The 21,039-nt window shown below is 52.3% G+C and overlaps 1 protein-coding gene across 2 annotated transcripts in view; it reads right to left on the reverse strand.

Annotated features, from left to right (window-relative positions):
* MTCL2 (microtubule crosslinking factor 2) overlaps nucleotides 1–21,039 on the reverse strand; it is a 59,189-nt gene that overhangs the window by 16,853 nt on the left and 21,297 nt on the right. For both annotated transcript variants that reach the window (XM_084888620.1, XM_084888619.1), the window contains exons 3-6: nucleotides 17,024–17,182; nucleotides 6,361–6,423; nucleotides 4,239–5,426; nucleotides 986–1,132 (exon numbers count right to left, since the gene is read on the reverse strand). In XM_084888620.1, coding sequence (XP_084744746.1) covers nucleotides 986–1,132; nucleotides 4,239–5,426; nucleotides 6,361–6,423; nucleotides 17,024–17,182 — 1,557 coding nt within the window. The remainder of the gene's footprint in view (nucleotides 1–985; nucleotides 1,133–4,238; nucleotides 5,427–6,360; nucleotides 6,424–17,023; nucleotides 17,183–21,039) is intronic.

Raw genomic sequence — 21,039 nt, forward strand, 5'->3', positions numbered from 1 at the left:
AATCTGATCTTTCGACTTCAAGGGAGCTACTCGCTCTGCATAGATTGCCTACTGGCCTTCCTGGGACTCCAAAGTGCCTTCCCAGGAATGCTCAGAGGAAGAGAATGCTCAGGTTAGGGCACACACAGGGCTCTCCATGGCTCGGGACTCTCAGGCAGGTCGTCCAATGCAGCCTATCAGACCCTTTTCTTTTCTTTTTAGTTCTTTATTGTTGAAAGTATTATGTATGTCTCCCTCCTTTTCCCCCACTGACTTCTCCCAGCCTGCTCCCACCTCCCAGCATAGGCCCTCACTCCCCTATGGTGTGACAGGACCCTTCTCTTGCAGGTTGGGGAAGGGCTTGGAATCACTCAGAAGTCCTCAAGGATCAGAGAATCCTAGCAATTCCAACTTGAATCTTCCCATGTTACAGACGAAAAAGCTGCATCAGAGTAAGACCACGTCCCTGCCCAAAGTCCCACAGCCACAATGGTAGGTCCCTGAGGCCCAGTGATGTGTCATCCTCTGCTGGAACCGGCTTCCAGCAATCCTCCTCCTCCTCCTCCCTCCCCAGCATGGACCAGGCTAAAGCTGAGGCTTTTTGTATATTTAATACTTTCAACACACCATGAGGGATCGCTTTATTTTAAAGGCGAGAAACTGAGGCTCAGAGAGGTCAAGTGATTTACAGACAGTATACAGTGGACCCACAATTTGAACCCAGACGCCTGGCAGTAGAGACTGCTGCCTTCCTGTGCATAAATTAGTGGTTCCATTAAATGCCATACGTTATTGAATTTATATGCTTCCTTTTATTAGGCCATGAGAACGGCCTACACTTCCTTGTTTCCCTTTTTGTCCTGGCTTCCAGGAAGCTTGAAACCAAATAGAATACTCAAAAACCCATATCATCACCAGCTAAGATTCCCCATGGGTCCTGCTGCTTTTGGGAAGCCCAGACACTCTCTTCCTACCCACCCCGCTGCTGGCTCAGGGCCAGGCCCACCTCAGAGGCGTAGGAATCATTGTCTTCAGCTCGGTAAGGCCTGAAGCTCCGGCTGGGGTCAGGCTTGGAGTCCAAGTCACCGGTGCGGAAGGCCTCGCGTATCCGGGGCTCCCATTCTGGCAGGTCCCTGAAGTCAGCTGGCTGCACCTAGAGGCACAGGCAGAAGAGACCACAATAACCACGGGGGTGAGCCCGAGGGTGCCAGAAACAGCCCACCCCAGGCCTCTGGGCTCCACCAGAGGCTCTGACCACCCACCTGAGGGCTGGGATCTCTGTGGCCCAGACCCAGCCCTGGTTAGGGCACTGCAACCACTCCATGAAAGTCTGTGGACAGGATGAATGACTAGGTAAGTGGAAAGTGAAACTGATTCTGTGAGTGTCTGTCCTGTGCCTACACCTCTGAGCCAGCCTCAACTATCCTACTACATGTGCAGGCCCAGCTCATTCCTACCTCAAAGAGAACTGAGAGGGGGACCTAGCATGGGGCAGTCTGCTTGCTTAAACAAGCAACATCAACAGGGCACCAATTAAATAAGTTATAGCACCATACACTGTGCAGTTGTGAAAAAGAAAGAGCCAAATCTCTCCGTATAGACATGGCAAGACCCATCCCATTGCTCTTAGGAAGGAGCTCAAACCTTCCCGATGCTCTCTGCAACCCAGCCTCGTTCCTTCTCTTAGCTCCTGGGCTCACCAGGCTCCCTCCGTCCGGCCACGATGCCCTGGCACAGGCTGTTCCCTCTGCTCAGAACATTCTCCCCCTGGTAACCCACCCCTCTGGTCTCAGCTCAGGCTTGCCCTGACACAGGGTCTAAGTCAATTTCCTTGTCCAGAGAACCAAGTACTTTTCCTGAAAGCCCTCACACCTCAGTTTGTAATTTCACACTCACTGGCATCTTTTTTTTATTAACATCTGTCTTCCCTGCTAGATAATATACTGGACGACAAGACTCGTATCTGTTTTTGCTTAATATGGCATCTCCAGCGCTAAACACAAAAAGTGCATGAACAGCCGGGACCGGTTTGGCTCAGTGGATAGAGCGTTGGCTTGGGGACTGAAGGGCCCTGGGTTCGATTCCGGTCAAGGGCATGTACCTTGGTTGCGGGCATATCCCCAGTAGGGGGTGTGCAAGAGGCAGCTGATCGATGACTCTCTCTCATTGATGTTTCTTACTCTCTATCTCTCTCCCTTCCTCTCTGTACAAAAATCAATAAAATATATATTTAAAAAAAGTGCATGAACAATAAATACAGCATCTTAAGTAAATGAACCAACAGATACATGGCATGAGAAAAGTAAGCTGTGTGGCGACAGCAGGTATAACAAAAGACAACATGGGTGAAAAAACTAAATAAATGAGAGTCTACGCCACATGTGTCAAACACACGGCCCGCGGGCCAAATCCAGCCCGCCAGGACTTGCAATGTGGCCCGCACCGCGCTGTCATCACTGCACTCCGCTGTCAGTTTATGACATTGTCAGTTTATGACTGTTCAGTAAACCATTCGGCCCGCGATTTAGGCTGGATTTTAGATTTTGGCCCCTTCTCTGATTGAGTTCGACACCCCTAGTCTACGCAGAGAGAGATTTAGAAGGGCCTGCTGGGGTGGAGGAGTATTATAGGTCTACACTCCTTGACATATGCAGCTACTGAGCACTTGAAATGCGGCTACTGCGACTGAGGAACTGACTTTTCAATTGTATGTAATTTTTATTAATTTAAATTTAAGCAGCCATATGGGGCGAGAGGCCACTGTATCGGCCAGAGCTGCTCCAGACTGTTAAAAGCAGACCCGAAGGCAGTGAGAAGCCATGAAGAGGAGGAGACTCATCTTTTTCTTTTTTTTTTAGTATTTTTTTTTTTGTGTGTGTGTGTTTTAGGCAGAGAGGAAGGGAAAGGGAGAGTTAAAAACATCGATGATGATGAGAGAGACTCACTGACTGTCCATCCCCTGGGGATCAGGGATCATGTGACTGGGAAATGAACCTGCAACCTGCGACCTCTTGGCGCACAGGACTGTGCTCAACCACTGAGCCACCCCGGCCGGGAGGAGGCGTCCATTATTTACTCAGGTGCTTCTGAAACGCTTTGGATGTTTATGGACTACTTTGTCGATAATGCTTTTTAGGGGGACAAATACATTTGCTACTTTAATTTTTCTAAGTAGTACTGGGTGGACATCCAGACATACAACTTCACTCATTATCTTTAGAAAGCCAAGTTTCTGGCCTTGGCCTATGACCTGAAGAAAGTTCTTTGTTTTAATAACACTCAACTTAAAATACAAAATTGTGAAAGAAACAAGAAAAGAAGAAGGGCAGCCTGAAAAAAAAAAAAAAAAAAAAAAGGCAGGGCCTCGGAATCCAGCCCTGTATCTATCAATAGTTTAGGGAGGAAGGAATTTTGGCACAGTCACTCAATGAGGCTGTATCCAGCAAAGAGAATGAACAAACTCTTGCCACATGGGACGATGAACATGTGGTGAGTGAAGGGAGCCAGGCACACATGTGCACTGGATGAGTCCATTTTTGTGAAGTTCAAAGACAGACCAAACGAAACTAAGAGGCTCCCTTGGGAAGGGGCACCGGGGCTGCACAGGGGCAGGAGGAGGGCGCTGGCCGTCTTCTAGTCCTTGTTCTGGGCCGTGCTTCTACGAACACAGCGACCATGTCCACCTGGGGAAAATCCTGAGCTCTACGCCTGTGCTCTGGGTACCCCTGTGCTGTGGTTCAGTAAAGAAGGTTCTATAAAAAAAAAAAGCAACAGCCAAAACTGGTTTGGCTCAGTGGATAGAGCGTCGGCCTGTGGACTGAAAGGTCACAGGTTCGATTCCGGTCAAGGGCATGTACCCTTGGGCACATTCCCAGCAGGAGGCAGCTGATCGATGATTCTCTCTCATCGATGTTTCTAACTCTCAATCCCTCTACCTTCCTCTCTGTAAAAAATCAATAAAATAGCCGAAACCGGTTTGGCTCAATGGATAGAGCATAGGCTTGGGGACTGAAGGGTCCCAGGTTCGATTCCGGTCAAGGGCATGTACCTTGGTTGCGGGCATATCCCCAGTAGGGGGTGTGCAAGAGGCAGCTGATCGATGACTCTCTCTCATCGATGTTTCTAACTCTGTATCTCTCTCCCTTCCTCTCTGTACAAAATCAATAAAATATATATTTTTTTAAAAATCAATAAAATATATTAAAAAAAAAAAACACAAAAAAACAACAACAACAGGGCCCGTGACTTGGGCCTCTTACCTGGAAGTCTGTGCCAAGGTCCTTGGCCAGAAGAATCTCCTTGGAGGGCCCCTGGGAGCCCAAGGGGGCCAGCGACGCGAAGGGCTCTGGCGCCTCCTTGGCAGAACCCCCGAGGGCCGCGTCTGCCTTCCGAGTGAAGGCGTTGAGCTCCTGCTGCAGCACGCTCAGCCGCACCAGGATGGCGTGGATGAGCTTGGTGTCCCTGGGGCCCTCGCTGTTGTCGGGGGCCTCATGCAGCCGGAAGTCGGCACACGCGTTGTCCAGATAGTGGCGGAGGCCGGCCGAGAAGCCGTTGGCGTCGGCCACCAGGATGTCGATGGCCTTGCTGACCAGGGCGGCCTGCTCCCTCAGACCCGGCAGTGCCTCGGCCTCCCTGGCTCTGCAGAGCCGGCTGGCATGGGGGCCGTGGGCCTCGCCGAGGGCGGCGGGCACGCACTGGGCGGAGTCCCCCGCCTCGGCGTCCGTCTCCAGCATGGGCCGCGTTCGCTGGCAGGAGGCGAGGTCGCAGCGCTGCAGGTTGGACAGGAGCACGCGGTTCTCATACTGGAGCTTCTTGACTTTGCCGCTGAGCTCGCCGATCTGCAGCTTGGCGGCCGCCAGCTCCTCCTGCGAGGGCTCGCTGAGCACGGAGCAGCTGTCCTCGGACAGCGCCACGTCCAGCTCGTGCTCGGAGCGGTACTTGGCCAGCTCGCTCAGCAGCAGCTTGTTCTGGTCCTCGAGCTCGGCCGAGGAGCGCCGCAGCAGCTCCGCCTCCTCCTCCACGAACTGCAGGTGCCGCCGCAGTTCGGCCAGGCTCTCCCCGCACTCGCCGCCGCCGCCCAGCGCGGAGAAGGCCAGGCGGGCCTCCGGGCCCCCGCCGCCGCCGGCCCCGTGGTCCTTCATGTCGTCCATCTCGGCCCGCAGGCCGCGGTTCTCCACCTCCAGCTCCACGATGCGGCGGCTCAGCAGGTTGGCCTCCTCCTCCACCAGCTTCAGGTGCACCTTCAGCTCGGTCTCCCGCGAGTGGGGCGTGTCCGCCAGCTCCTCGGCCGACAGGGCGCTGTCCAGGTCCCCGTAGAGCGAGCGGTACTTGAGCAGCTCCTCCTTCATGCCCTCGTTCTCCTTGACCAGCTTGGTGAGCTTCTTGCACATGAGGGCCGACTCCTCCTTCGCAAAGTGCAGCTGGCACTTGAGGTCCGCGCTGTCCTCCTGAGGGCCCGATGGGCACGGGGACAGAGAGGACCCGGGAAGATTAGCGTCAGGAGGCTCAATACCAGCCATAGCGTTTCTGGGAGCACCGACTATGTGCTGGGGACCGAGGAATAAAGCAGGGGAAGCCCCAACCTTCAAGGAGCTGAGGGGGTCCAGAGGGAAGCAGGGAGGGGAACACCAAAAAAGCAGCAGCGGCCGAAGCCGGTTTGGCTCAGTGGTAGAGCGTCGGTCTGAGGACTGAAGGGTCCCGGGTTCGATTCCGGGCAAGGGCATGTATGTTGGTTGCGGGCACATCCCCGGTGGGGGGGTGCAAGAGGCAGCTGGTCGATGTTTCTCTCTCATCGACGTTTCTAGCTCTCTATCTCTCTCCCTTCCTCTCTGTAAAAAATCAATAAAATATATTTAAAAAAAAAAAAAAAAAAAGCAGCAGCGATAGAGCACTGCATAACCTGGGGAGTCCAGGAGGGCTGCCTGGAGTAGCAACGTTTTTTTTTTTTTTGCCCAGGTGACTATTGCTGTTACTACCACTACTAACATTACTAGGACAATTTCCTCAGCTATGAAATGGGACAATAACACCCCCTCCCTCACAGAGCCATGGAGAGGACGGAATGAGATAATGTGTGAGAAATGCCTGGCACCCTGACAATCCAGCACCAGAGGCCGACGGTATCCTATGCCCGGCCTGTGCTACTACATAGATAGCACGTTATCCATCCGAGTGTGTGAGGATCACGGGTTCAGGGCGTGGTTTTGGGAAATGAAGCGGACAGCGAGGCTAAGAAAAGGGACAAGGGGAGGATGGAATCAAAGCTAGAGAGGGGTGAGGATCTCTGAGACAACCCCAGGCCACGTGGAGTTAGGCCTTAAGCCTGAAGACTCAAGTCTGCCAGCGGGGGCTACCAGGCCTGTGGGGACTGCTGGGAAGTACCTGCACCGAAGGCTTCTTGTCTGTCTTTCCCAAGGAACGCGTTCCTCTTTTCTTCAAGGAATGCTGGAGGGAGATATAAAAAATAAAAAAAAAGTCAGCACTGAAAGCTCAGGAGGGAGAGTCTCAGAGCCTATAGTTGCACTGAGGGCCCCCCTCCTCCGCCCAGCCCAGCCCAGCCACCTCCAGGCCTTGACCAGCACCAACTGCTGAGCCAGAGGGACTCTCAAGGCCACCCAGTGGGATGCAAATGGGGGCCAGGCCAGAAGCACCTCGGATGATTCTAACACACCTTCCTGCCCAGGGCGCCTCCCCTCTCCCCCACCACCACATTGGGTCCAGTTGGCCTGGATAAGACCCGGATTCCTGGGTTTCTGTTCTTGTCAGTCATTCACCAAAGACCTCCTGAGCACCTTTTATGTGCTGACACAGACAGGTAGAGAGAATACAGCAGGTGCTGAGACAGACGGGTATTTGGGGCGGATGCTCCATCCAGATCCCTCGTTCAGGACCAGGGCACCTCAACGTGGAGTCCCCCTCACTACCATGGCCACTGACTGCGGGCAGCCCACATCCAATGGCTGGTCCATGCTCCACTGCCTCCACTCGGGACAGCTCTGAAGGGCCATCCAAGCTCCGGAGCTCCCCAGGAGACTGGCGGAGCCACTGGTCTGAAGGCTCCACAGCCCACTTGTCCCTCTGCTCCCCGGTGGTGTTATTCCCAGGGGGACCCTTCCAATAGTCCCTGCACGAAAAGCTCCACCTCAGAGGAAACCCTGTCCTCATGGAACTGGCATGCCAGTGGGATTTTAACTCAGAATGAATGAATATGGGTGCAACAAATCATAATCCACAGGAGCCTTGGAAATGATGAGGGACCGATCTCGATTTAGATTGTAAAAGTCTGGCCCTGGCCGGTGTTGCTCAGTGGATAGCGCATCGGCCTGTAGACTGAAGGGTCCCAGGTTCGATTCAGGTCAAGGGCATGTACCCTTGGTTGCGGGCATATCCCCAGTAGGGGGTGTGCAGGAGGCAGCTCATCGATGTTTCTCTCTTATTGATGTTTCTAAACTCTCTCTCCCTCTCCCTTCTTCTCTGCAAAAAAACCAATAAAATATAATTTTTAAAATATTGTAAAAGTCTGCATGCAGATGAAAGGATAATAAGACTGTAACACATAGTCATGACTCAAAAATACAGAAGTGATAGGGTGAGAAAACTGATACATTTGATCAGATAAGCAGAATGGACATGGAAAAATAACATATCTTAAGCAAAGATATCTTAAGTAAAAATATAAATGACGAACTGGGGAAAATATTTGCAATTCATAACACTGACAGAGGGTCAATATCCTAAATAGGCAAAGAGCTTCACAAAATAAGAGAATTAAAATAGCCAACAAACCTACAGAAAAAGGAGGTGGTGACGTGAAAGACAGTTCTCAGTGGCTCCTAAGCATAGGAAGGTGCTTAACGCTGCTCAATAGGGAAATGCAAGCTCAAACTACACTGAGATACCATTTCTCACCTACCGGATGGGCAGAAATCCTAACATTTCGCAATGCCTTCTACTGAGGCTACAGAGAAACGGAAGGCTTATACGTACGTCTACGGCGAGAACGTGAAACAGCGCTCGCCCGGGGGGTCTCGAGGGGGAAAGGGTACAATAATCATTACGGAAGCTTCTCCGTGTTTAAGAGTCATTCAGTTGGATTCACGACCCCACCGAGCACGTCTTCCTGCGAAGCCAAATGGTTCACTGAGGCTGCTTCCGACTTTCCGGGTTGGGCAGGTGTTTTGTGAGAATGCTCTCGTGTGGTTTGGATACACGACGGGGAGAGCTACTGCTCTAAGCCGAGCCCTCCCTTTACCGAAGGTGAGAGCGAGGCCCCGCAGCACATCACAGCTGACCTGGGACCGGTTCTGGAAATAGCTCTAGATCTAGTTCCAAGGCCTGGGGCGGAGAAAACGGGCCTTCCTGGAGGAGGTAGCACGGTGGTTCGAAATCTGGGTGTGCATGAGAATCACCCAGGGAACGTAAAGAAAAAAGAAAAAAGAAAAAGAAAAGAAAAAAAGCAACAATGCCCAAGGGCCCACCCCCAGAGATTCTGGTACTTTGGGCCCAGGGTACGTCGCAGGCATCAGTATTTTAAAATAGCTTCCCAAGCGATTCTAATGTGCAGCCCAGGGAGAAAGAAACCACGGAGCCAGGGAGGTGAACTCCAGATGGGCTCCTGAGTGTATCTCCACGTCCAACCAAATCCCGGACACCTTTTAAAATGCAAATGAGGCAGATCTGCAGAGGCTGATATTTCAGATGCTGGGTACCAAGGCTGGGTACCAAGACTCGTTTTGTGGGGTGAGAGCCACAAAGCAAGTCCCTCCACAAACAGTCTCCCCCCCCCCCCCCGCACACACACACACTTCACAAATGGGGCCCAGGAAGGGTTGCTCCGAGGTAGAGTCCCATGCAGAGTGGTTGAAGAGAGGGTGCTAGGTTGAGCATCTGAGCTTGCTTATCAACAAGTGGGAGGGGCTGTGACTTCAGCAGGAAGCTGACCTCTGGGAATCCCACAACTCTGCCTTTGTGATCCTGGGTGAGCCCCTTCCTCTCCCAGAAGCTCTGATATAACATCTATAAAACTGGGCCATGGATTCGGGGACCAGAACCTCCTCCAGCACTGCGGACTCCCCGGAGGAGGAAAGCAGGTGACAGGAAGAGGAGCCGGGGGTCTCCAAAGGCACCCTGAGGTCCCAACCATCACACTCACAAAGGAATGAGGTAACGTAAGGCCTAGAGCTATTAAGAAGGATGGAGAGACAGTGAGATTCACTGACGTGGTAAAGACGCCTTGTAAAGCAAAGAAAGAAGCTGCTAAACAAAACCTACAACCCAAGTGTCCACCAACCAATGAAGGATAAGCATGTGGCACATCCACACAAGGGGATATTGTTCAACCACAGGAAGAAACGATAGGCTACCACACGTATGTACCTTGAAAACATCACGCCAACTGACAGGAGCCAGTTACAAAAGGCTACATAGCTTGTGATTCCATTTACGTGAAATGTTCAGTAGGCAGCGGGTCGACAGATGAGTGGCTGCCAGTGGGGAACAGGGAGGGACTGTGCTGGGTGCGGGCTATCTGTCTGGGTAATGGAAACGCTATGGAATCAGAGAGTGGTGATGGTTGTCCAGCTCCGAATCTTCCTCAAACCACAGAACTGCATACTTTAAGTTCTAACTGTATACTAAAAGGCCAACTTTTATGGCATATAAATTATGTCTCAATAAAGCTGTTATTTAAAAAAAAAGAAAGCATGTTATCATTGTTATAAAAATAAGATGTACAATATACATGTATGTGTGCACCCACATGGGGGGGGGGGCAGTCTGAAGAATATACTGAGGCCATTAATAATGAGGACATAGCCGAGACTGGTTTGGCTTAATGGATAGAGCGTTGGTTTGGGGACCGAAAGGTCCCGGGTTCGATTCCGGTCAAGGGCATGTATCTTGATTGCGGGCATATCCCCGGTGGGGGTTGTGCAGGAGGCAGCTGGCTGATGACTCTCTCTCATCGATGTTTCTAGCTGTCTCTCTCCCTTCCTCTCTATACAAAATCAATAAAATGTATTAAAAAAAAATAATGAGGACATAGAAAACTTGCATTTTGCACTTTTGTTCCCCCATGTTTTTGGTGTGTTTTTTTGTTTGTTTGGTTTTTTTTTTTTGGGGGGGGGATTTTCTTGGGGGGAGGACATAGTCTTCCGGCATTTTTGTTTTTTTTGTTTTTAAAGTTAACATACAAAAATAGAATCTCACTGTCAGTCTATACCAGGGGTCTTCAAACTACGGCCCGCGGGCCACATGCGGCCCGCAGAGGAGTCTGATCCGGCCCGCCAGGTTTTTTGGGCAGTGAGCGCAGCCGAGGTGTTACAGTAGGAATTAGTAGTTCATATAGTCCGGCCCTCCAGCTCTCTGAGGGACCGTGATCTGGCCCCCACTTTAAAAAGTTTGAGGACCCCTGGCATGCTGCCAGAGAAGTCCCCACCCATTCTCCTACCCAACCCGAGGGTGCCCACGGCCGCTGGAGCGCTTTCCTGGCCTCTGACTCTGTGTTTAAGACACTGAAATAGAAGGTGCTCTTTCAGACTTCCTTTCCTTCCTCTGTGCACTTGACTCTGTGATCTTTGACTTTTATAATAAGCACCTCAGGCAGAAGAAAACCCCAAAGCACCCAGCATTTTAAAACAACAGTCTGTGTTCGTGCTACATTATTTTGTATACTAAAGAAACTGTGCATATACTATAATTCCATCTTTTTCTTTTTTAAAGATATAAATTAAACTGCTCTTTTGAATCAGGAGAGAACTGAGGGAGGTGGCGAGGGGAGGATTTCTTCCTTCCTTTTCTGTGTGGCTGTGGTTACTTCTGTTACCTTTTTGGGTGATGCATTCAAACTTCAAAAAGCACAGGAGGGGATGCAGCGAACCCCTCACCAGTTCTCTCGCCCAAGGCAACCGGAGCAGCCAGAACCCGCCTCTGCCTCAGGTAGGCCAGGCACGCCTGTGTGTGTTTCTGTAACGCTAGCTTCGCTTCACTGAGCTCCTATTACCTTTTTAATTTAAAAATTCACATATACAGCCCTAGCCAGTTTGGCTCAGTGGATAGAACGTAGACCTGCAGACGGAAGGGTCCCAGGTTGTCAGGTCAAGGGCACACGCCCGGGTGCAAGCTCAATCTCCGGTGGGGGGGGGGGGGGGAGGCAGCCGATCAGTGAATCTCATCATTGATGTTTCTCTCTCTCTCTCTCCCCGTCTCCCTTCCTCTCTGAAATTAGTAAAAATATATTTTTTAAAAAATGCATTTATACATATACATTTCAATGTCTGTGTGCGTATGAGCAGAAGAAACAATATTGGGAATACATATATCTCTCACCCGAACAGTAATCTGGTAATGAGAGTAATTTCTCTGAATATTGAATTACAGGTGAAATTTTTATCCTTACATGGTTGTATCTTCCTGTCTTTCTCTACTAAGCGTATTTTACCTGTTGGGCGGAGGGGAAAAATTCATAGTAAAACGTTTTCAAAACGTACTTTCCCCAAGAAAAGTCACTCAACGCCTTCCAGCAGGCAGACAGGGGGCTCTGAGTGGCTGGAACCTCACCAGACGGTACGGGCAGCGGGCTGATCAGAAGGGCCGAGGCGGCAAACCCTTTCAGGGCCAAAGCTGTCCCAGCCTTTGCCTGTTGGACTGCCCCTTCCCCATCCCACCTAAGCCACGTGGGCGCTCACACGGCTCGGCGGCCCCGGAGGGAAAACAAGGCAGACTCAGAGCACAGCCTCCCTCCCCTCTGCAGGGCGGCAGCGGGCCGGGCAGCCTGGGGGGCTGTGGTGTCCCTCCAGGAGCCAGGGCCTCTCGGAGCCCCACGGGGGCGCCCCCAGGGGCCGATGTTCTGGCCCTGAGCCTTGGGAGGGTGAACAGGGCAGAGCTTGGGTACTAACAGGAATGCCGGTCCCACTGCCAGACCCCGAGAGCACTCTCTCCACCCACCAGCACCGCAGGCGGCCGCCTCTGAGCAGCCAGGCGGTGCCTCTCCATGTTCCTGGTGCGGCAACGGCTCTCAGAAGCACGAGCTGTGCTCTCCCTTGTCCTGCCGGAGACTAGCAGAGCGTGTCTCCGCCCTCCAGCCCACACAGCCGCAGCCCGAGCCCAGGGCCGGAGGGGCCCCCTGCCCTCTCACACCCCCCAGGCTCCCGTGCTGCCAGGGAACAAAGACCAACCTTCAAGGAATAAAACGAGCCTTCAGCCAAAACAGCTGGGTAGGTTTTCACCAAACTTGGAGGGGATGTTTGGAAAGGTCTCGCTGAAAACACAGACTGGGCTGTGTGCACAAAATTTATTCTGAAGGGGGGGGGGGCGCCTGAGGTGGGGGTACCTCTCGGAGACTGAGGCATTCTTCACCCCGAGCGGCCGAAGCCGCTGGCTGGAGAGACCACTGGTGCAAACAGGGGTGTAGGCATGAGCCCCAAATCAAAAGTCGCTGGGACAGATGCTGCCAACGGGTGGCGTTGGTTGGCAATGCCGCCCCTCCTCCCACGGGCAGCTCGCAGTCAGGCACGCAGGGCTCCTTCCAGAGACGCAGGAACACGCTGACCGAAGGTCAAGGCCTCTCCAGACATTACCCCGTGGGTCGCGATCACGGCGATGGATGTTTACCGAGTCCCCAGTCCCTGCTTGGGGCTTTATCTGCTTGTCTCCATTGATCCTCACCAACACCTCTGAGGAGGGACTGACATTCCTATTTTATAAACGGACAGTTACATCCTTGGCCCAGCATTGCAGTTATTTGCAAATAAGTGACAACGTCAGAATTCAAACTCAGGCCCCGGTGACTCCACGTTCATGTTCGCCGCGTAGCACACAGGCCAGAGCTAGGCTGCACCCCATGGCAATGCCAGGAGAGCTGAGATTTGAACCCAGGTAATCGGACCCCGGGGTCAGCGCCCTTCCTACCCCATCAGAGTGGGATTGGGCACAGGAGCCTGTGCCAGCTGGGGGTACTCCGTGGGATGAGCGCCTCTTTGGAGGTTCTGAGGACACAGCAGAGTCCTGGCAAGGCCCCTGGGTGGGGTAAGAGGGCAGGGGCATCACAGCGAGAGTACGTGTGGCTTTGGGAAGCAGAGAGCCTTGTTCCCCACCCCCACCCCCCACCCAGTCCTGTCTGTATACATCAAGTCTGCTCCTGGGTATATACCCAAGAGAACTGAAAACATATACTCATACAAAAACTTGTACACAGAGTTCATAGCAGCATTATTCATAACAGCCAAAAAAGGAGAAATAACCCAAATGCCCATCAACTAATAAGTGGATAGACAAAATGTGCTATATCCATACAATGGGTTGTTATTCGGTCATAAAAAAAGAATGAAATACTGGCCCATGCTTCAACACAACACGGATAAACCTTAAAAGCATCATGCTCAGTGAAAGAAGCCAGTCACTAAAGCTTACTTACGTATGTCATGATTCCTTTTGTGTGAAATTTCCAGAACAGGCAAGTCCACAGAGACAGAAAGTAGATTAGTGGTTGCTGTGGGCTGGAGGGAAGGGGGAATTGGGCATGATGACGAACAGTGACAGGGGTTCTTTTGGGGGCCGTGGAACTGTTCTGGATTTGCACAACATTATGATTATATTTAAAAACATAGAACGGTACACTTTAAAATAGTGACTTTTAGCGTATGTGGATTACACTGCAATATAAAAATTACCAAGAAGATTACGTTATAAAATGGGACAGCACTACACACACCACGCACACGGGGAGCAGTTGTCACACACGTGAGGATGTACATAAAACGCTCAGGGTAGTGCCTGGTACAGAGCAAGCCCTCGGGCATAGCAGCTATATTATAATAAGTCATGTCAACACTGATAGTGGCTTTCTTCCTGTAACACAAGAAGGCGGAATGCTACTGACGAGGGAGAGGCGAGTGTTATGATCCTTGAACTGCAGCCCAGCTGGACCGCAGCGCTGCTGCAGAGAGCGGCTAGAGCTGGCCACCCTCCCTTTCCCAGAGCGAAGAGCAATATCCATGGCAACCACATCAGCCCGGTCCAGGGGCTCCTGTTCCCAGCCAGGTGACAGCATCGCCACAGCAACCTGTCAGGATGGCAAAGGCAGATCTTGATATTGCTAAGGGACCCTCGTCTCCATAGAAACCGTGTCAGGAGCAGAGGGAGGAAGGAGGGGACAAATCAGCAAATAAACACAGGGCCACGTCTCCTCGCCGAGATCCTGAGGCTCCAGGGGGCACATCAGGGAGGGCTGGGCCAGCTTTGCTGGCATCACCTTCAAAAAGGCAGTAAACCAGTGTGTCTTGAGCACCCACATGCTTGACTGCATTTAAAATTTCACAGGTAATATTCAAATACATTCTTGTTGCTAAAAAAAAAAAACCACCAACCAATCCTAATTATAGGACTAATAGCATAAAAGCAAAAATTATTATTCTCCACCCTACACCCACCCTTTCTAATTCTTCAGTTCAGTGTGTTGTTCTCTACATTTTTTTTAAATTTTTTTTTAAGATTCATATTGCTGGGAGCTAGGTGGGCGCCATTCTCTCTGATGGAGAGGCAGCAAGCACCCGAGCCACGCAGCAGGTTTATTTTATAGGGTCAAAGGAGCTTATTTGCATTCTTCTCCACACTTTCGTTCTGCATTTGCATGCATATATCTATATCTATATCTATATCTATATCTATATCTATCTATATGTGTGTGTGTGAGAGAGAGATGCTTCAACACCAGTTTGTTTTGTATGGCTTTTCAAAAATAATTAGTGGGATTGCATAAAATGTATACTTCTATAACTTATCTCCTGCGTACTCTGTATCTTAATGATCGTTCCATGTCAATACATCCAGTTACAGTTGGCCCTTGAATAGCAAAGGGGTGAGGGGTACCAACTTGCTCCCGAGCAAGTGAAAACCCACATATTTTTTGACTCCCCCAAAATCTTAACTACTAATAGCCTCCTGTGGATCAGAAGCCTTACCAATCACAGAAATCATTGATGAACACATGTACTGTATGTTATATGTATCTTGTTGAAAAAAATCATATATAAATGGGCCTGAGCCATTCAAACCTGTGCTGTTCAAAGGTCTACCTTATTTATTTTTATTGTGGCAAAGTATACGTAATATGAAATCCACCATTTTAACAGTTGTATCTTTTTTTTTACTGTGGTAAAATATACATTTTTAGCCATTTTCAAGTGCACAATTCAGTAGCATTCAGTACATTCACATTGTACTGAATTCACCAGCATTCATCTCCAGAACTTTTTTGTCTTTCCAAATTGAAACTCTGTACCCACTAAACACTAATCCCCACTCCCTTTCCCTCCAGCCTCTGGTAACCAGCATTCTACTTTCTGCCTCTATGAATCTGAGCACCCTAAATATCTCATATATGTGGAATAATATTTGTCCTTTTGTGTCTGGCTTATTTTACTTACCGCCATTTCTTTACAGTTCATCCGTGGAGTAGCCTGTATCAGAATGTCCTCCCCTCTTACGGCTGACAAATACTCCATTGTCTGAATACACTGTTTGTTTCCCATGGACGGCCATTGTGAATAATGCTGCTATGAACACAGGTACAAATATCTGTTTGTGTCCCTGCTTTCAATTCTTGGCTATATATCCAGAAGTGGAATTGCTGATTTATTTGGTAAATCTATGTTTAACTTTTCCAGGAACTGCCACACTATCTTATTCCTTTTAACTTGTTCATATTATGGTTACCCCAATCTTATTAATAATCGTGAATAATCTCGTAAACTGGGTACTGTCATTATCCTGATGTCACAGAAGAAGAACTGAGACTTAGAAGCCTCAGCCACATCTCTGCCAAGGAAAGGCTGGGTGGACTCGGGCAAGCTGCCATCCCTCACTGGGCCTCAGTGTCCTCTCCACCACAACAGGAACAGTCTGCCCTCCAAGGCACTTTCTCAAATTGTCTCCCCTTTTCACTACCCAGGATGGCAGCAATGAGATGTGTGAAGACGATGCCCTGTGTTCTGGGCCAGGCCTTGGGAGGCAGGAAGGCCGCCTGAGAGAGGGGGCCTCCCACCCAGCCCCGGAGCAGGGCAGGGCCATACAGCAAACGCCCCATCTGCGCCCGAGAAGCTGTTGGCACATCACACCAACACGTTCTGCGAATAGGGCCGTGGAAGGGCGGCTCGGGGCTGCGGTAGCTCAGTGCTCCTGGAATGCTGGCATGCCTGCCCTCGGAGAAGGTGAGGAGTGTGCCCCGGGACAATGTACGATCCTAGGAACCTCAGGGGCAGCCAGACAGCGGAGGCCCAGCCGTGCCTCCGGAGCCAGACGCTGCATGGAACACAGACGCCTGGAGTCTGGAGGATTCCAGCCCTGAGGGGTCACTTAGGCTGATGGTTTCCCATCGTCCTTCTGCAGAGCCCACTGGGCCCCGTGTGACCTCGAAGACACCCATCCCTGTCTCAGGGGCTGTTTCCGCATCTATAAAATGGGTAAGATCGTAACCTCATTGGGCCTTTATGAGAATTGTTAAGGTAAAGTGTCCAGCATGGTGCCTAACAGCAGGAGGAAGAAAGGATATGCCAGGTGGAGGGGCTGGCATGATCAAAGACAGAGAAGCTGGTGTCTGGGGGTCATATTCAGACACACACTGGCCAGAGGCCCAGCCCCGCACTGAATGGCCGTGCCTGGCAGCTCCTGAAACACGTACACGTATGTTATTCCAGCCTGTCCCCACAATGCCTCGGGACATTACTGTCCCACTGGATGCATGAGGAAACTACGGCCGAGGGCCAGCCCCGGGCTGGGCATGGCTGTGTGGTCCTGTGATGCATGACTGTCTCCTTCATTCGTCTGTGGGCTCCCCGAAGACGGGGACCAAATGTCTTTCACTCCCCGCTGTGTCCTTTGTGGCCAAGCCCACAGTGCACACAGCAAGTGCTCAGAAAACGTGCTGGAGGAACGAGTGAACGAACCATCTGCCAGGGAGGCCGAACTGTGCCGGGGCACCGGCTGGATGGGGCTGGCACGAGCCTGCCGCCCCCCACCGGGCCCTCACCGGGACGGTCGGGGTCCTCACCTCTCTCGGCCGCTCCAGCTCCGTCTGCAGCACCTGCTTCGCCAGCTCGGTCTCGATGAGCCGCTGCCGGAGCTCCTCGTTCTCCTCCTCCAGGCGCACCCGCTTCTTCTCCACCACCTCGAGCTCCTTGTGCAGCCGCACGGAGATGTCCTTGGAGACCTGAGCGAGGGTACGCGGTGAGCAGAGCGTGGGCATGCCCCGGGGTCATCCCATCCGGGCGACAGAGCAGCCCCAGAGCGGGCAGCTTCTCTCCTTACCCCCGCGAGGCAGATGAGGAAACGGAGGCACAGGGAGGTGAAGGAACTCACCAAGGGTCACACAGCCAGGAAGCGGTAGAACTAAAACCCAAACCCAGGCGCCCCATCTTCCTATATGTCTATGTCACCGTTCAGCCCCCAGAAAGCCATAAAGGCCCTCCCTGTCCTTAGGAATGAATGCCTTCTCATTTACCCCGGGCTCCTTAACGCTTCCAAACGTCTCTCCCAGCCACCCTCTTACCAATTCTCACAAGAGCCTGTGGCGGGCACCAAAAATTCATTTTAAAGAAAAAAGGAAGCTCAGAGCAAGATGGGCAGCCCCGGAGCCATTCACATCCCCTCTCTGCCAGTGACCAGCATGTGACCCTGGGCAAATCATCTCCCCACGCTGTGCCTCGGTCTCCTTAAACACAAACTGGGTGCAGTAATCACAGGCCCAACAGGAGGTCTGAATCGGCTACTGCACAAAGGCCTGGCCCGCTGCCTGCACAGTGAGCGCGGGGTGAACGGTGGCTGCTGCTTCGAGAAACAAGCCCAGAGAAGGGCAGGACTCGGTGGATGGAGGTCCCTGTGGGACCCCCAAGGCCTGTTTCCACCATCTGGGCTATAGAACATGCCTCCCATGACAAGGCCTGGCCCGTGTCCAAGTCATCCCTGCAGCAAGGAGTTACCAGAGCTGCAAACTCCAAGCCCGGCTCGGGGACTCTGCAGCATCAGCACCCGCTTCCTCGAGGACACCCTCTGGCCTGTCCCCTGCCGGCCGGGGGTGAAAGGCCAGGAGAGGAGACCTCTGGGAACAAGGAGGGCCCTTTTGAGTTCATAAATGACAACCAGACCTGAGCAGGCTGGGCACTACCACTGGTTGAATACCTACTGCGTCCCAGACTCATTCATCTTTACCCCAATATCGTCCCCATTTTACTGACAAGGGATCTGAGGCTTAGCGTGCAGTGACTTGCTCAGGGTCACCTAAAGCTACTGTGGGCTGAGCTCGGGGGAGCCCCAGGGATTTGGTTGAGGGGCTGGCGTGGCCAGGCCTCCACAAGGGGTACCATGTCTTTGCCAGCAAGAGTGAGGTGGCCAGCCCAGCTCCCGTGCCTGCCAGTCTCGGAAATGACCACGGCGCCTCCTCCCTGCCGCAAGGGAAGAGGGCCCTCCCTGGCTCTGCCCTCTGCCTGGGCCCGGGCCCAGCTCGGCACAGACCCCTCGGCAGTGCGCAAAGCGGGCCAGGAAAAACAACGGCCACAGAGGAAATCCAGCGCGGTCTTCCCCTCCCTCCGGGGCCCACTGCCCCCCCCCTTTCTCTCTCTCTCTCTCTCTCTCTCTCTCTCTCTCTCTCTCTCTCTCTCTCTCTCTCCCTGAAGGTCCCCAAAGATAGCCGGAAGCTGGCCCGTGAGAATCCGCCCACAGCCTTTCTAGGCCACCGAGCTTCCTTCATCCACAGAGTGCAGTGAGCAACCCCTCACTGTCAGAACCAGGACTCTGCGATGGGAAAACTAGATTCTAGCCTGACTCCAGCACTTACTGAGTGACTCAGGAAAAGTCAGTTAACCATTCAAAGTCTCCGTTTGGTTATCAGGAAAAGGGGGTTGATTTAGTCTAGTCATGAGCGCTACTGTGGGAAATAAATGATACAGTGCTTGGGCTGGTGGCTGGAACACGGTAGGTGCTCAAAAAATAGAATTTTCAATACATTGTTAAAAGTACTGCTTTCCCTTGGTACACGGATTTTATCTGATTAGGCCCTATACTCCATAGCCTCCCTTTTAAGTTTGATGGCAGGGATTTTGCTGGAAATGTTCAGCCCTGAGCTCCTGGCTATGGTCTCCAGTTTTGGGCTGTTAGGTCATCCCATGAACTCCTGCCCTGATCACGACTTCATTCATTCACTCATTCATTCACCCTGCTGAGTGAGCTACAGACCGAGATTTTAAATGAGATGAGTCAACTCTAGAGTCTTACTCTTACCCTGACCCTGCTGTTGGCCTGAAGCTAGACAACACGTTACATTAATAGCGACAATGAGAATACCCGATAGTAAGCCCAACAGGGGGCTCACACTGTCAGGTTCTCACAGGACCCCACCTGCCAGTCTCATGTGATCGGTCTCCTGATACTCCTAACTCCTCCCCTGGTAGGGGGCTGAGATACTCTGGAGGCAAGCAGCTGCAGCTTCCGGAAACCAGGGCAAATTCCCAACGCACAAACAAATGCCCTCAGTCATGAGGTCACTGTTTACAGCGCTGGGGCCTGGCTCCTGCCAAGTGCAACCAGCAGCCTCCGGCCGCAGCGGCCGGGCTTGCTGGCTCGCTCGCTGATTGGCCCATCTGCCCTCAGCTCATGGGCCTCAGGGTGTCTTGGTCATTCTGAATCCTCAGGGAGGAGGATGGGAACTCTTACTGAGGAAGTCCCCTGCAGGGCAGCATCGGAGTGGAGGAGCTCCGTGTGACTAAGTTCTCCCAGGAACCCTGGGAGGATGGGCTTGCCACGCCCATTTCGCACATAAAAGAACGAGGCAGCTGCCGGGTCACCCAGGAAATTAAAACCGAAGCCAGAACTTCTTCTCCAGCAACATCTGTCTCTAAGAAAGGAAACATTATCCTGGTGTGTCCTGGGCCTCCCACAGGAGTCCCTCCAGGGGGAAATTAAGGTCTCGGATGTAGGAACCTGACACTCTGCACGGGCTCCCCGGGCCCTGAGAATCTGCATAGTGAACAAGCCGGGGCGGCTGCAATTCTGGCCTTTCCTTCCCCACGCTTGCCCCAGCCACTTGTCCTATTCATTTGAGCCTTAAAAGTCTCCCGAACAACACCACCACGGCCGACATGTGCTCATCGGCTGAGGATCCAGAGCCAATCTGCATGCATAGCATTCTCTTTGCGCGAGTTATTTCATTTTATCCTCACAAAGATCTCCACGGCTTTATCTCCATTTTCCACACGGGGAAACGGAGGCTCAGAGATGTGAAGAAGCTTTCCCAAGGCCACACAGCACACAACAGATCTCTGGCCCCTGACCCTGGCCTCCTCATGCCAGGCAATGTTCCCACTACGATTCTGTGGGTCCTGCCAGCTGTGAGGACCAGCAGAGGGGGAGAGAGCCTGGCAGGGGATGAAGAGCTGGGGGTGGGGTAGGGGTGGGAGTGGAGGGAAAAGGGGGCATCAAGGCCTGAGGTTTCATTCATGACAACCTCACCAATAACCACCTGTTCAACAAAAGCACTGGAGCTGCAAAAGCCCTAAAGGTTCGGTTGATCTAAGCCAGGGGTCTTCAAACTTTTTAAAGTGGGGGCCAGATCACGGTCCCTCAGAGAGCTGGAGGGCCGGACTATATGAACTACTAATTCCTACTGTAACACCTCGGCTGCGCTCACTGCCCAAAAAACCTGGCGGGCTGGATCAGACTCCTCTGCGGGCCGCATGTGGCCCGCGGGCCGTAGTTTGAAGACCCCTGATAAGCCCTGCATTTAACAGAAGGGGAAACGGAAGCCCCAAGACCAGAGAGGTGGGGGCAGTGAGGGCCAAAGAGGTGGCAGAGCAAGTCACAGAGTCCCCCTGGATACCACCCTAGGCGGCCCCGGACCCTCCCCACCTGGGCCATCGGCTTTCCCAGGAGACGTAAGGAAAGTCAGGATTTGAGGACCTTACAAACAGCCCCAGCATCCCCAGCACATGGGGCGAAGGGAGTGGCCAGAGGCATCCAGCCCAGGCCTGTCCGATGAGCTCAGAGCTCCAGCTGCAGGGGCTGGGAGAGGAGGGA

The sequence above is a fragment of the Pipistrellus hanaki genome (assembly GCF_964339955.1).
Source record: "Pipistrellus hanaki genome assembly, chromosome: 6".
NCBI lineage: Eukaryota > Metazoa > Chordata > Mammalia > Chiroptera > Vespertilionidae > Pipistrellus > Pipistrellus hanaki.